The sequence below is a fragment of the Pyrgilauda ruficollis genome, unplaced genomic scaffold (genome assembly GCF_017590135.1).
Source record: "Pyrgilauda ruficollis isolate IOZ18807 unplaced genomic scaffold, ASM1759013v1 scaffold11, whole genome shotgun sequence".
NCBI classification, from domain to species: domain Eukaryota; kingdom Metazoa; phylum Chordata; class Aves; order Passeriformes; family Passeridae; genus Pyrgilauda; species Pyrgilauda ruficollis.
The window spans coordinates 12,212,288-12,227,273 of NW_024509210.1; the positions used below are offsets into that span (position 1 = coordinate 12,212,288).

A 14,986-nucleotide genomic window follows, 5' to 3' on the forward strand; every position below is an offset into this window, starting at 1 on the left:
GCTGTCCTTACCACTATGTGGTTTGCCTGCCGTAACACTGGAACAGCTTTTTGATTTATTATTTATGCTGAAGTCTGCTATGATTTGTTTTATTTTCCTTTTTTTTTCAGCATGACTTTGCTTTGGTGTTTATCACAGCTGGAAGAGGGTAGGAAGGGGGAAATCCGTCCACTGTACTGAGCATGCCACAGAAAGTTTGTTCTCCTTCCAGGGATTGTACTGGGAGCTCCATAGCGCCAGGATACAGGACAGAGTGTTTTTTGTAGGTCACAAAGAAGAATGTTCTATTGATTGATACATTCTAATAGGACTGGTCTTTTCTGTTGTTTTGTCATGTGCAACAAAAGCAGGAAGAATGTGAATTTTCTGTGTAGAGATGATGTTGTTGTTTAAGATGAAAATGGAGAACAGTAGGGTTTTACAGCACTTTAAAAAAGAGGAATGACTATAGTTGATTTTCATAAGCCACTTGCTTGAAATTGAGTGATTTATTATGAAATGTTCATCATGTGGTTGAGACCATAATAGGTTGGTTGCAAAGATTACATCCTCTTGTTTTATGCTTTTTTCTAATGACAGTAGTATTTCAGGTAAAACAGTATTCAAAATACATAAAATAATCACTTATATTGTTTGAACGTTTTTCATCTATTGGCACTTGCAGTTAACTGCCTGCCAAATAAACTAGCAGCAAGTACAGTTCCCTGAGTTAATAAACTGGTAATTGAAGCTTCCAAATAACAATTGTCTGTTTTGATCTTGATCAAGCAGTTAATGAATTGTTACCTAGTAGATACACACATTCTATGATTTGAATTTCTTTTCCTGCCACCTTCCTAAACAACACTTGTGGGAAGTATTATTTTCACTTGATTTTGGTAGTAGCCAGAAGTGCCTGACTTGACAGTCTCTACCGGGGACCTGATCTTAATATTCAGGGTATAGTGTGAGTACAAATGGAAGATACGTAAAAAGAAGGGAATAAATGGAAATCTAGGTTGATTGTTACCAGACTTGGAGGTTTGAAAAGAGATCAAAAGACACAAACCCAAACAGATGTAGAATTTTTGGTGAACTTGAAGGTGAATATAACATGAGGAAATGTGGGGAAGAAATGTGAGCTAGTGGAAATACTGTGGGTGGGGGCTGATGTGTTTGGGTGGGAGAAAAGTGATTTTTAGCAGACCATTTGAAACAGGTTATTGTACTGAGCACGAGGCTTCATTGGGAGAGTGTAATGTTCTGAATGAGAGATTAGGTACTACAGGCAAGAAAAAAAGATGCACTGAGCAGGGTGAGAAAGGCATGCTATTAAAATGGAGAGAAAGGTTAAAAAAATTATGCAAACAAAAATCCCATCACCAAAACCTAGAAACAGTTGATTAGTGTAGGGAATACTAAGGTGAGGGGAACATGTTTTGTTCTTTGAAATACCCTACCACTAAAGCTGCAGTGATATCCCTATACAGAAGAAGCTTCTGTGTAATTCTGGAAGGGTTAGTTCCCAGAAAGCTGACAAGGACACAACTCAAAATTACAGTGCATAAACACTGTTCTGATTCAGTAGCTGTTCCCTATTGTCTTCACCCATCAATTTATTCTTATGTCAGCCTACGTTTGCACACTTGATTAAAAAGCACATGTGAATGTGTATCAAGTTTGGTTTGTTTCATCAGTATGGTTAGTTACATACTGCAGATGTCAGTTTACCCCAAATAAATAGAATACTTCCTCTGTAGGAAAGAAGTTGATTCCAAACACTATTAAAGATAATTGGGAGAAGCTCTTGTTAACTATAGTAGGGGGTTCCCAGTTATTGCAACTTTCAGATCTTAAAAAGAACTCCCAAGAATGCATGTCAATCCCATGGATTAACTTGAAGAGTACTTGCTATCTTTAAACCAGGTGAAAAAAACTTGGTTTATGTTCATGCATGTGAATTTTAGTGTTCTGAAAGATCTTCAGGGTTTCTTGAAGAGCTATATGATAAATATACCTTGTCTCAAAACTTATTTTCCTTTATTTGATCCTTGATCAATATACATATAGAAAGTTCATACTGATCCCCACTCCCACAGTTCCCAAAGTGGAGGACCTTATTGTGGAAGCCCACTGGCTGCAAGGCTTTGTTCTGATGCGTGTCAGAGGCCCAGCTGTGTACTACTAGAAAGAATATGAAGCCATCAGTTAAAAAACTATGAAAAAGCCTTCTGAATAATAAAAAAATGAAGTGAGGTCCTACAATTGATAGTGTGAGATGGTTAAGGAAGTTCCAGGTCTGGACCCATCTGAGAGCAAGCTGGTGGAAGATAACAATGTAGTGGGGAGTCGATCTTTGTATTTGGGGAAGGACTATATGCAACTAGGTGGACTTAGCAAATTTCTTGGTCTTAAAGAACACATGCACTTCATAATTTATTCTCTGCTAGCCTTTACAGGCTTATGAAGAGCCACAGGGAAGGGGATGTGAAGGGAGATGGGCTTCTTTTCCTGTCATAGACCTCTCATAGGAGTGCAGTGTAACCAGAACACAGACTTCCTATCTGAAAAATCCCTTGCTCACACTGTTCTGTCTTAGCTCGCAGACTGACCAACATGCCAAGAACCATGTCCTCAGTGTAGAAATCAAAGTACTATTATTAATGCAGTATTAGTAATTCTTAGATTTTATGTTAAGCAAATTCTTTTTGTGTTCTGCCTTCTTGATTTTAGTTACTGAAAACAAGTAAAATAGAAGAAAGTTTGCATGTTCATGGGGCTTTTAGCAGTGTCCATTCTTATTGTTGCCACTCTTAGGGACGTACTCATTTGTGTTGGAATGTAGCCATTGAAAGAGATCATCAGTGCAGTGAGTACACTGATGGGATTTCCACCATCTTCAGTTTCAGAAGCAGTTGAAGAAGTTTTTGGAGGAGAATGAAGCTCGAATGTTTAATTGATGAAGTTCTCATGTTCCATAGTCCCTTGGGAGAAAGGTGCCATGAGAACTCCTGGGGCAGAATGAGGAGTGCTTTCCTGGTCTGCACCCAGCTGGCTTTCATACCTGTGTATGAAACAGGGAACCAGTGTATGAGCAGTTAACAGTATCACTCACAGGCAAGTCCTTAAATTAAGCAGGGAGATCTGACTTAGATCATGTTAAGTGATGAAATTGCAGGAAATGCCACACCTGTCCCTCTAAGGTTGAGAGACAAGATAGACTTGTTCTGAAGGGGAGCAAAGAGCCTATCTTGAAAAAGAAAAGGGAATCAACCCCAACAAACCCATCTTCCGTCCAACACCCCAACCCAACCCCAGTGACTGAAATCTAAGAAAAACCAAACTCCCTTGTGTTTAAAGTGCTTTTGACTCCATTTGAGATGCTTTTGGGACTTCCTACAAGCACTTGGTTCCAATGTGCTCTAAACTGTACTGTGCAATGCCATAATAAGATTTGATCTTTATTAGATTAAAATGCACAATTTCTCACTGGTTTTAAGATTTTGTTCCTCTTTTGTAATCCAAATAAGACTGTATACCATTGTGTGCTATGTCATCACAAATTTGAGGAAGCATTCTTCCATGTAATATTGGGATCTGTTACATCCCAATTTTTGCATTCTTCACAGAATTGACATTGCTTAATTATTTTTTGTTCCATGGTAAGCATACTGTTTCTTTAAAGATAGAAGTTTAAAAGAAGAGTTTCAGTTTCCTTGTTTGCTTCTCCTTTTACCTAATTTAGAGCCTGCATTGTTTCTCACTCCCCAGGAGTGCAAAGCCATTTCAGGGCTCTCATTGAAGCAAACCAGGTCCTGCCCATCAGCTCAGGGTAGTGAGGTTGTGGACCCAGTTGCTAGACAAGTGTCTCAGATCTATGAAGTGAGATTGAATAAATAGAATAAACACGTTTCTCAAGCACAGTTTTGAATATTTTGGAGTGCTCTTAAATTATTTAATGAAAAATGTGAAGCAGGGTGGAGTTACATTTCACTGTCTTTTTTTTTTTAAGGGTCACTGAAATGAGAAAGTTCACTAATGAAACATGAAACTTGCTCAGTTATCAGAGTGACAGAAATGGCAATAAAGTTTAAGTGCAGAGGCTTTGTTGTTCTTTCTGTTTTATGTATATATAAAAGATAACTGAGGGGATATTGTCTGTAGTTCCTGAAGTATGATAGTGCCTCATGACTTTCTCTTCTTTACCCTTTTCTCATGATTCTCTGATACTCTAATAAAGACAAAAATAGAAGAGCTGTGGGCTTCAGCACAATGGGCTGTTTTACATCAATGGGCACCTTGAGGACCACCAAAACAAAAGTTGCAGTAAAGAGAGGCATATTACATCTATTTTAAATTATGCCCATTCTATAAATTGTGCCATTCCTACGGGCAGAAATGGCAGGGGCCAATGGAGGTTGGTTTGCTGCCTGTGCAGTGACAGCTGTGCTTGGCATTTTTTCCAGCTTTCTCAAAACAGACAAGATTGTACCATTTGGCAAACCTCCCAGCTTACCTTCTCGTTTCCTGATGAGAAACAAGTAGAAATTGTTCAGGGAGAGAAAGATTTAGATTATTTCCAGTTACTGTAGATCCTAAGTATGTTGGGGAGAAGGTTTCTGTAATTAAAGGAAGAAGTGCTACATGAATTGTGAATCACTCCAGATTAATATAGATTTGAAATAAAATCAGGAAAAACACACGGATTTTTTTCTTCGTCTTACTAAGTTTAGAAGGCAGAAAAGAAGACTGGTGATCCCTTTTTCCTCTCTTGCAGTATGAATTTAGCTTTTCCACAGTCTTTAGAGAAGTTATGAGGACAGTTTTATAGGAAAGGACAGGCAGAATTTTGAGATTGACACTGATGAAGATGGTTGCTTGTCATATAAAATGAGGTAGAAAGTAGAGCACAGTGGTGATGGAGAGTTGTCTTGTATTAAAATAAGGACTAGAAGTTTTTTACTTAGACGGAGGATCTTGCATACAGAATTATGTTTCTGTTTTTGTAGGAAGGGCACAGTGAAAGTTAACCGTTCAGATGACGTTTTGGATATTTCACACACGTGCATGCAAGCACACAAAATAAATGTGGATGTTTCATCAGCTGGGAGTATGTATGGAACTTCCATGCATATAACCCACACTTCAGAAAATAATGTGTCTTTTTAGAACTACTCATCCTTGCAAATGGTTGTTACCCAAGTGTGAGTTACAGTTACGAAAATGCAGGTTTATGGCAGCAAGTGAACAGCTGGCTGTACATAGGAATGCCATTCCTATTCACGTCGTGCCTTTTCCCTCCGGCATGCTGATAGAAAAGTCATCCAATTCTTACCCACTTGGACTTAGCAAAGGTAAATTTCTTCAAGTGTGCAAGTATCAAGTTGTGGCTGTTTAAGGGCTAGAGATGTTTGGAAACAGTCGATTAAAAGAGGGAATAAGGTGGCATGGGTAAGCTGGAAGTGAGAAAGTTAAATGGAGAGGGAGAGATGGACAAAAAGCATGATGTTTTGGTGTTCATTGCTTCAGGAATCAGATTTGGAGAAAGACAAATAGATCCAGGGGGGATTGACACTGAGGGAAATTTCATCCTAAATTCCTAACCCTCCCTTGTATATGTGAAAGGAAAGGAAGAAATACACAAAGGTGCGTATGGTTTCAAAGGAGGAACTTCTAGGATTTGTTCTTGTAGTCTGTGTATTGTACAAGTATCTGTGTGTTGCAGGATCCAAACAGGTTAAATGTTTGCTGTTTGTTTTCAGATAAATTGAGTCATATTTTGAAAAATACAGTAACTTAACTATCTTTCTGGTTTTTTACTAGGGTATATTCAACCAGTTTCAATGTAGCAGTGAGAAGGTACTGCCTTCTGATGCCCTGCGCACTGCTCTTGCAAAGACATTTCAGGATGAGCAACGCTTCCAGCTGGGCATCATGGATGATGCTGCTGAATGTTTTGTGAGTATGACTGAAAGATGGTTTGACAGGCAGAGATGTGGCCCACCCCTACCCAATCTTCCCTGATTTTTTTCCCCTTATTTTTTTCCCCTCAATTTCTCCTTTCCCTAAATTGCAACAGACTTTGCATGTCTGGCCTGGGAAAGTGCATACCCGGAGAGATACCCAGACTAATGATTTGGAAATGGTAATAGCATCGGTAACCGTTTTTACAGTTTCTTTTGCATGTGTACTGCTTGCCCTCTACAGTGTGCTTTAGATGTGAATTATGAAAAAATTGCACTAAAAGAATGATCCAGGATTCTAGTTTTAAGGATCCCTTCAAAAGGGTGAAAGGACATTTTAATTGCCAGTTTTTCTGAAATTGCATTTTCACAGGAAAATTTTTCAAGGGAAATTGTAGAATGTTAGAGCTGTTTTGCCAAATAATTAATCTTGACCTGTTAGTTGCAGGCCTATAAACCACCCAGGCAGCTAGTAATGTTAGTGAAAAGTATTCTGCTGGAAGAGTTGTCAAGAGATTTCTGGCACCCACAGATTAATGTTGGCAGCAGTGGGAGGAGAAGAGGTCTTGGGACAAGGATTTCAGCGAGCTTTAAAACAGATGCAGTTGTATGAATTAATGTCTAGGAAATGTTCAGTCCTTTTGTTTCATACAGAATTTAGTCTGCCTCTTCATTTGTTAGTTCTCCCCCTTTTTGATAGAACGTAGATGATGTGGCATATATCAGAGCTCTCATGGAATGTAGAAGTTGATTTATTTTGTGTTTACGAGAAGTTAGTGTCAATCCAGTGATTTTTAAAACTGCATAGGTACTCTGCTGTATATCCAAATGATGCTTGAGAACTGGACAGAAAAATCAGCAGCAGAGTCTTCAGCAGTGCTATTAAATAAAATAAATGGTTACCTGATCCAGCATTTCAAATCAGAAGTGGAGGGCATTTCCTTTTTTTAGCCAAGAAATATCAACTTCTTTGTTTTTGAAGTAACTTCCATAAATTTGCAGGAGCCTTCTGTCTGTAACATTATTCATCTGGCTTGCTTTTGTGATTTATATCTTAACTCTTCTGTCTGTAACATCATTTCGTCTGGCTTGCTTTTGTGATTTATATCTTAACTTTTGTCTGCAGTTGAAATTATCTAATGCATTTTTTCCTTTTTTCCTTTGGCTAGGAAAACCTGTTAATGCGAATTCACTTCCACATTGCAGATGAGACAAAGGAAGACATTTGCACTGCACCACATTGTGTTTCCCACCAGAAGTTTGCAATGACTTTATTTGAGCAGGTGAGGTAAAGATATGTGCTTTATGCCAGTTCTCAAATTTTATGTTTTCATTTCTAATACATGCATTGCCACAGTAAAGAAACGTACAGGCAGATGTATTGCAGTGGAAATACCTGTCTAATCTTGTCAGTGTATTGTATTTTCTTTCTCTTTAGTGTGTTTGTACCAGTTGTGGTGCCACCTCTGACCCTTTACCTTTCATCCAGATGGTACATTATATTTCCACAACGTCACTCTGGTGAGTTGAGTTTTTCACAGGTATTCTCTGTCCTTCCCCCCCCGCCCCCCTTTTTTTCTTTTTTTTTCTCCTCCTGTCCTGGTATTGCAGTTGGATCTTCATTGATTAAATGCGTAGAGCATGATTTGTTCGAAGTTGGCAGAGCTTTGATTACTCTGATAAAGAACGTGAGGATTTAGTGAAGCAGAAGATGGTAATTTAGGCATGGATCAGTGTGTCTGCTTGTTTATGATTCTGGGTCTTTACAACTGTAGTAGCAAGGACTCATGTACATTTTGAAAGACTTTTATGTGTGAGCAGGTGATCTAAGAAGATAGATAAGAAAAACAACAAAAAATTACATTCAAAAGGACCTTTGGACATCTACTCCATCCTCCTGTTTAAAGCAGGTCTAACTTCAAAGCTAAATCAGACTCTTGGGGTTGTGTGTAGCTGAATTTTGAAAGTTCTTAAAGGACAAAAATTCCATGACTTCTCTGGACTGCCTGTTGCAGTTCTGAACTGGAAGGTGTTTTCCTCCCTCGTGGTGACCAGGGCAGTTCTGCAATAACTAGGGCAAGATGCAGAAGGGGAAGTTCTCACTGGAGGTCAGACATGGTTTGCCCTTGGTAAATCTGTGCTGACTGCTCTGACTCATCTTATCCTTCGCATACATGGGGCTGATTTCCAAGGGGATTGATTTAGTCTGTCATGCCCCAGGTGGTGGAGTGAGTCTGACCAGCCTATAGTTCCTCAAATCCTCTTTCCTTGGGTGAATATATAGCTCTTGTTTAATCTAGTTATGGGGGAACTTCCCTGGTCACTGTGACCTTTCATTAAAGGCAGTGCACAGAGCATGAGCACTAAGACTGTAGCAGATTGTTTGAACTAATGCTGGAGAAGTCTTCTTTGAGTAGATGGCTGCTCAGTGAAAAGCTTTTTAAATCTGATTGAGGCAGGAATCTGTTATTTGTTTCTGTCTTGAAATCTTTATTGGGATTAGAACTTCTCTTTGTTTTATGTCTGGCATGTGAGACATGTAGCTACAGTGATATCTATAGTTACAGAAAAAATTGTCATGAAAACTGCTAGTTGCGCTTCACATGCAGATCTCTTAAAAGGTCACACCACTTCACCTGTGTGCCAAGAGTATTGTAAAGCATCCCCTTTGTGGCTACTACCTGCTGTTCCATCAAGCTGCAGATTTTCATTAGGCTCCAGCAGAAACTGTATATCAGAATATTATTTATTAGAAAAAGGGCAGAATAGATATGTAAATGGCATTCAGTATTTTTTAGGAAATATCGCAATAGATCTTAAGTCATGCATTATTTTAGAAATACCAATACATGCTAATATATTTATTCAACTGTGAAACCATTTTAAGCTTGAACATGCTTTGAGCACTAATACTTTTGTCTACATATCTTTCTTTCAACTTGGACAGTGAAATAAATTGGGTACCGTGCTATTTTTTTTTTTTAATTTTATTCAGAATGTATCTTTCTGTGCTACTTTACTGTAATTGTGCTTATTGAAGGAGGTGTATTTTGACCAAAATATTTCTTTTTGAAACTAAGTATTTATCAAAATGCTTAAATTTTCTTTTAAGATACTAAATTTAAACCAATCAATCTATTTCTATTTTGAGTTCTACTTGTTTCTTTATGCAGTATTTTTGTGGAAGATGGAATAATTCACAATTAATTGTGTGGTTTTTTTCTGTACTACAATATTAAATATAAAAAGTGTTCTGTGTTGTAAGTTTCTTAACTTAAAAAAAAAATTAAGATTAGTGTGGGTTTCTGGTTTTATTTTGTTATTAAACTTCTGTTTTCCATATTTGGTCTGTACTGAAGCAATCAAGCTATTTGTATGCTGGAAAGGCGGGAGAAACCAACTCCAGATATGTTTGGAGAGCTCCTGCAGAATGCCAGCACCATGGGGGACCTGCGAAACTGTCCAGTGAGTAGCCTTGGTTCTCTTTGGGTGTGAATTCAGTATCTCACAGGTACTCCGTGAAGGAAGGGAAAACTTAGTGATGATGGGTGCTGCTTTGACTAACCACAAGTATTAAAAACAGGAATAGATACCTATTTTTTATGGATATCATAAGTGCTAGATTTCTAAAGTAAGAATTCAGTGTCTTGCTCTGGCTCGTAATAAATATGCAAAAAGAGTTATGTCAAACTTCTTTTACATGTTGGTTAACAGGTAGGGCAGGAGCATTGGCTTCAACAGGAGGGCTTGTGTACCTGGTCCCTGGGGCCAGAATAAGTATTTCCATTTTATACCTCGTTCCCCTCTCAATTTATAACTGAAACCATCAGTAAAAGTCTCCATTGAAATATATACTTTTTAATATTGGCAAATAGTGGCTTACTTATCTAAGTAAAAGAAATTAAGATATTTTATTGTCATTTAAAAGGTACATATGAGTCCAGCTATTTAATAACTGAAGAAAGTGAAATTTAATAGGAATACGTTCTTGGTCAGGGCAAACTGCTCTTTGACTGTGAAATAATCAGTTGGATAAAATTGTATACCAGCATTTGCTGTCGTGTTCTTTTTATACTCAAAAAAAATTTCTGTTGAGATTTAGCGAAGTGTGGCCTCGAAGTTATGCTAAGGAAGCTTTTTATCAGGGTGCCATGTTCATGCTGTCATGCTGAAAATGCTGAAGCAAAGAAGACAATTTGAGATTAAGATAGGTTGGGAGGTAATAAACAGAATTGCTTATACTTTAAATGATCCTTTCAAAATATGTGAGAAAAAAGTCAGCTTAATGTTAAAACCTCACATCTACATTTAAACATCAGAGTCCTTTACAGTTTTTCTTTTTTTTAGTTTTTTCTTTTTTTTCACTCAGTGATATTTGGGATTGAAATTCTGACTAAATTTTCTAGATTGCTGTGGGGAAGAGGTGCTTTGTGATCTTTTCCCTGATTTTAGTGTTCAGAAATTATTATATCCAGTTGTGAAACTGGACTCTGTAGACAAGACAAGTGATTCCCATTATGAAAATGGGAGTTTTTTCCTATCATTTTATAGGGGTACCTTTGTGATGTGCCTCAGGGAAAAAATGAATGTTGCGAATGGACTTTGTCATAGTTTTTGTTATGTCCCCCCCCCGCTCTGTTGCATCATTGACACCCCTCTCCCCTGCAAAGTGCACCAGTACTTATTTAAAAATGGAAGAAAAATCGAAGCAGGAAATAAGAATTGTAGAACTCCTTTGTGTTACTAAAACAACTCTTACTCTCCTCATCTTTCAGTTGCTGTTCTCATATTTATACAAATACTGATCTAACTATACTGTCTAAGATGGGATGTTTGAGGTACCGTGTACAAACACTCAAATTTAACAGCAAAGCAGGACTACTTCTGCTTTTTCAGCAGAGCAGAAAATTTTTCCTGACATTGTCATATAAGGCATCAGTCTCTGTACATACAGTTTTTAATCTGAGGTTCTGATTAAAAGTGACCTTTCTGTCCAATTCCTAATAATGTTACTGGGATCTTTCATGTATGTTTACATATATTTTTTTAAATAAGCTTGGTTTTGTGCTATATGTTTTAATCATTATCAATAGCAGGAGGAAGAATTGGCAGTGTTCACTTCAAAGCTTGAGAATGCAGGATAGCCTTGATAGCACATCTCATCTATGACATGAGAAGCTCCTGCCTTGGCACTGAGCATATCTGCTGTGTTTCATCACCTCTTCTTTGGAAGCTGTAATTCTGAGACTTATACTTGTCAGTGCCTTGCCCTAATGTTATAATAAGTGAAGAGTTATATTCAGTGTCTTGTTTTATTTATGTGCTCAGAGTAACTGTGGGGAAAAGATCCGTATTCGTCGTGTGCTGATGAACTCACCACAGATCATCACCATTGGCTTGGTTTGGGACTCAGACCACTCTGATCTGGCTGAGGATGTGATTCACAGTCTGGGAACTTGCCTTAAGCTGGGAGATGTAAGTTGTTTTTATTTTGGCACTACTTACAAAGACTGTCTTTTTCATGGTAGTCTACAGTAGCAAATGGAGAAAAATATAAAGTCGCCACCTTCACCTTTTTAGTGTCCGTAAAAAGAGGAATAGAGGGCATAACCAAGGATCTGACCTGCCTCTGAAAGCCTTAGAAAAATCTGTGAACTGTATATTCTTGAGTTTCTGAAATGTCTGAAACTCTAAAAATACTTTCAAGTGAAAGGAAATTCTGGATCGGGGTTGTGCTATTTCTATGAAAATACATATGTGCTCTTTCATTTTAAAGAACAGAAGTTTATTTCTGTTTCTTTTGAAGGCAAAATGTAGTTTAGTGGTCTTTGGGGTTGGTTTGTTTTTTTACCTTTAGCTTTTCTTTTTGGTGAAATGTGTGGTCATAACACTAAAGAGTTATTTGTGACTGAACAGTCTCTAAGAGGTGGTGGCTGGCACTGTGTGATTGAATGACAGATTGAATTAAATAGGATTCCCTGGAGGGTTCACTTACTCTGCATTAACTGATGCTTTAGAGCTGAATTATTGGTATGCCAAACTGTAGCTGTGTCTTACTGTAGCATTGAGATACCAGATAAAATAGTTAATATATATATATACACATTATGTTTAAAAAAAATGCATTGTCCAGTGCACAGTGTACCAGAATCAGTGTGAGCTGATGGAAATGTGGTTATGAAACAGTGTGGTCTTTGTGTAGTAAAGCAGTAATGCACTAAAACACAAGACCTGTGCAATTTAAATTAACAACATTCAGTTAAATAGAAAAGATTTTTTTTCCTGTGTGCTGAATTCTTTTGATCTACTGATGTCTTCAGTTGATCTTTCATGTGTTAGCATCATAAATTGGTAAATTCTCATTGTTAAATTGCTAAATTCTGGATAGCTCTTAGCTAATAGCTAATAATAATAGCTAAAGTCAGAATAAATGCCAGCTGTTTGCTGTCTAAACCACCTCGTTTCTGCAAAAAGGAATGAATGTTTTAAACAGTATTTGATATAATCAGCAAGCATGACACAGAATACAAATTTTCTAAATAGAACCACATTCAAATTATGTAGGTATTTTATCATTGTTGTAAATGTCTTCCTTCAAGTATACACATTCTCCAAGTCCAGCTCAATTTATGAGCATCTGGGGGGTTGGTCAGAATCCATTTCTGGTCTCTGAGTTTACTTAAGCATTTTATGATTATTTACTTATTGCCTTGTTTTCTCTGTCTTTTGAAATAAAAGCCTGAGACCTCTCTATAGTACTTCAAGGTCTTTGAACATAAAGCAGTATGTAAAATTCTGAGCACTTTATTAATTCCTCCTTCTGTTTTTTTTTCCTCCCTTCTTGAAGCTCTTCTTCAGAGTAACTGATGACAGAGCAAAACACTCGGAGCTGTATTTGGTGGGAATGATCTGTTACTATGGAAAACACTATTCAACCTTCTTCTTCCAGACTAAAATCCGCAAGTGGATGTACTTTGATGATGCTCATGTCAAAGAGGTGAGAAAAAAATGTTTAGGAAAACACTCTTTTGCAAATCTGTTAGCTGCTTGTGTGTAAATCCATTCTGTTTTCTACAGATTTTGAGAGGGTTTTTTGCTGATTTTCCACTCAGGATCCACAAATTTGTTACTCCTTTTTTTCTCAACAAAGTGAAATATTTTTTTTAAAAAGCATACCAGAAAGCTCAGAAGCCCTATTGTTCTGTTCACTTGGCTCCCGGTCTTGTTTTTATGCTGTTGTTTGAAAATGTACAGTTGCTTGTGCATACAGCTAACACCCATCTCTTTCCCTTGCTGACAAGCAGTATAGCTATTTAGTGCCTGTTGTTGAACTCTGCTTGAGTGTCTACATGCCAGTGTTCCCTAGTGCTTGCTGCCAAGAACAAATTTTCCGCTCTCCTGTTAGTGTTTTTTTTTAGCCTTTTCACCAAGCATGAGGTCCTTGACATTAAAGACACCAGTGCTGAGATCTTGGCAGGACATTATAACCTATTCGATTGTTTGGCATTATTTCATACCACTCTCCTTTTTTCCTTCTAGTCGTTGAATCACAAAGGTGAGAGAGGAAAATTTTTTCCTGTAGTTATGCCAAACACAGTGTCAATGGGTAAAAACCTCTTAATGCATATATTCAGTCATACTTCTTAGCAGGAAAATTTACAAGGATAGGTACTGCAGTGCTTTAGTGGAATACTCATGTATGGAGCAAATTTGTTGGAGTAAATGTTCAGTTTATCAGGTGAAACCTGTATTAGTACATGGGGAAGATTTGTGAGATTAGTATTACTATGTGAATTAACTGCCTTGCCTATTAGTGCTAGCAGAGATTCTGTTACAGCAGAAAGATTTACACAGTTGAAGTATTTAGCTTTGACTTGAATTTATTGTCCTAGTATCTTTATTGTTCATTTTGTTAATTAAAAATTCTTCTGCTTTTTGGTTGATGCAAAGTTAGAACATCCCAGAAGATGAAAAGTTTTTCATGGAAAAAACATCTGAAAGGGAATGATTGTTTTTGTAATTGTGTTTTTAGTGGGAATTGTAATCAATTTAGCCATAGGATGATGAATACCTGGATTTTAATTAGGTCGGCTCAGGAACTTTCTTGCTGAGTCCAGGTCAATGCTGGCTATAGAAAGAGTTAAAGTATGTCAGTGGAAAATCAAACTCTGAAAGAATTGTGATGGGGGGAAAAAAGAACTTATTATAGAAAATTATGACAAAAAACCTTGCTTTTTAAATTTTTTTTTTCCTGCTTGTCAATTCAGATTGGTCCAAAATGGAAAGATGTTGTGACAAAGTGCATTAAGGGTCACTATCAGCCTTTGCTGCTGCTCTATGCAGATCCAAGAGGAACTCCAGTGTCAACGCAAGACTTGCCCCCTCAGGTGGATTTACAGCAATATAACAGGACTTGCTACGACAGTGAGGACTCAGGTAAGCACGTGGGCTCTGTGCCTTGTACCTTCACGCTGAAATGCGGCATGCGAAATGTTTTCCTTCTTTGGAGCGTATTGCTGTCACTAGGCCTCCTGGGTGCTTGTTAAAGCTGATCAGGAATTTTGAAGAGGATTTCCAGTGTTTTATCTGTGAACCTCTCTCTTGGTCTAAGACTGTTGATTGTTTGGATAGCAATCTTTTCCAAAAATGTTTGGAGAAAGAAATTGGGGGATGGGCTAAGTGAAGGACCTGGTATGATTTGGATGTAGAAAGGAACACTGACTGATGACTTCAATAACTGCAGTTGCTGACTTCAAAAGATCTGAACTGTCCTTAAATAGGACATTTACTGCAGGGCTTGTTCTCACCAAAAATATGAAATGCCTTCAAGGTCAATGTTTGCAGTTAAACACAAGAACAACTTCCTTCTTTATTGTATTTTTTTCTTCTTTAATTTCTCTATGGAGAAATGAGTATGAAAATAATATCCCATGTATTAAGGAGTGTATACATCACATATGTAAAATTAACTATAGTCTTCAAACTGTTCAGATTTTTTACTTTTATTTACTGAAAGTGGAGGAAGGAGATTGCCCTTTTCACCT

At 37.5% G+C, this 14,986-nt stretch overlaps 1 protein-coding gene across 9 annotated transcripts in view; it reads left to right on the forward strand.

The window, feature by feature from the left end:
- The window catches only part of USP54 (ubiquitin specific peptidase 54), a 93,511-nt gene that overhangs the window by 54,010 nt on the left and 24,515 nt on the right, over positions 1-14,986 (forward strand). For all 9 annotated transcript variants that reach the window (XR_005955662.1, XM_041473864.1, XM_041473880.1 and 6 more), the window contains 7 exons: positions 5,803-5,937; positions 7,112-7,225; positions 7,381-7,463; positions 9,302-9,407; positions 11,271-11,417; positions 12,790-12,939; positions 14,210-14,378. Coding sequence is in view for 8 of the 9 variants with exons in the window: in XM_041473864.1 (XP_041329798.1) it covers positions 5,803-5,937; positions 7,112-7,225; positions 7,381-7,463; positions 9,302-9,407; positions 11,271-11,417; positions 12,790-12,939; positions 14,210-14,378 (904 nt within the window). In the remaining variant the exon portion in view is untranslated. The remainder of the gene's footprint in view (positions 1-5,802; positions 5,938-7,111; positions 7,226-7,380; positions 7,464-9,301; positions 9,408-11,270; positions 11,418-12,789; positions 12,940-14,209; positions 14,379-14,986) is intronic.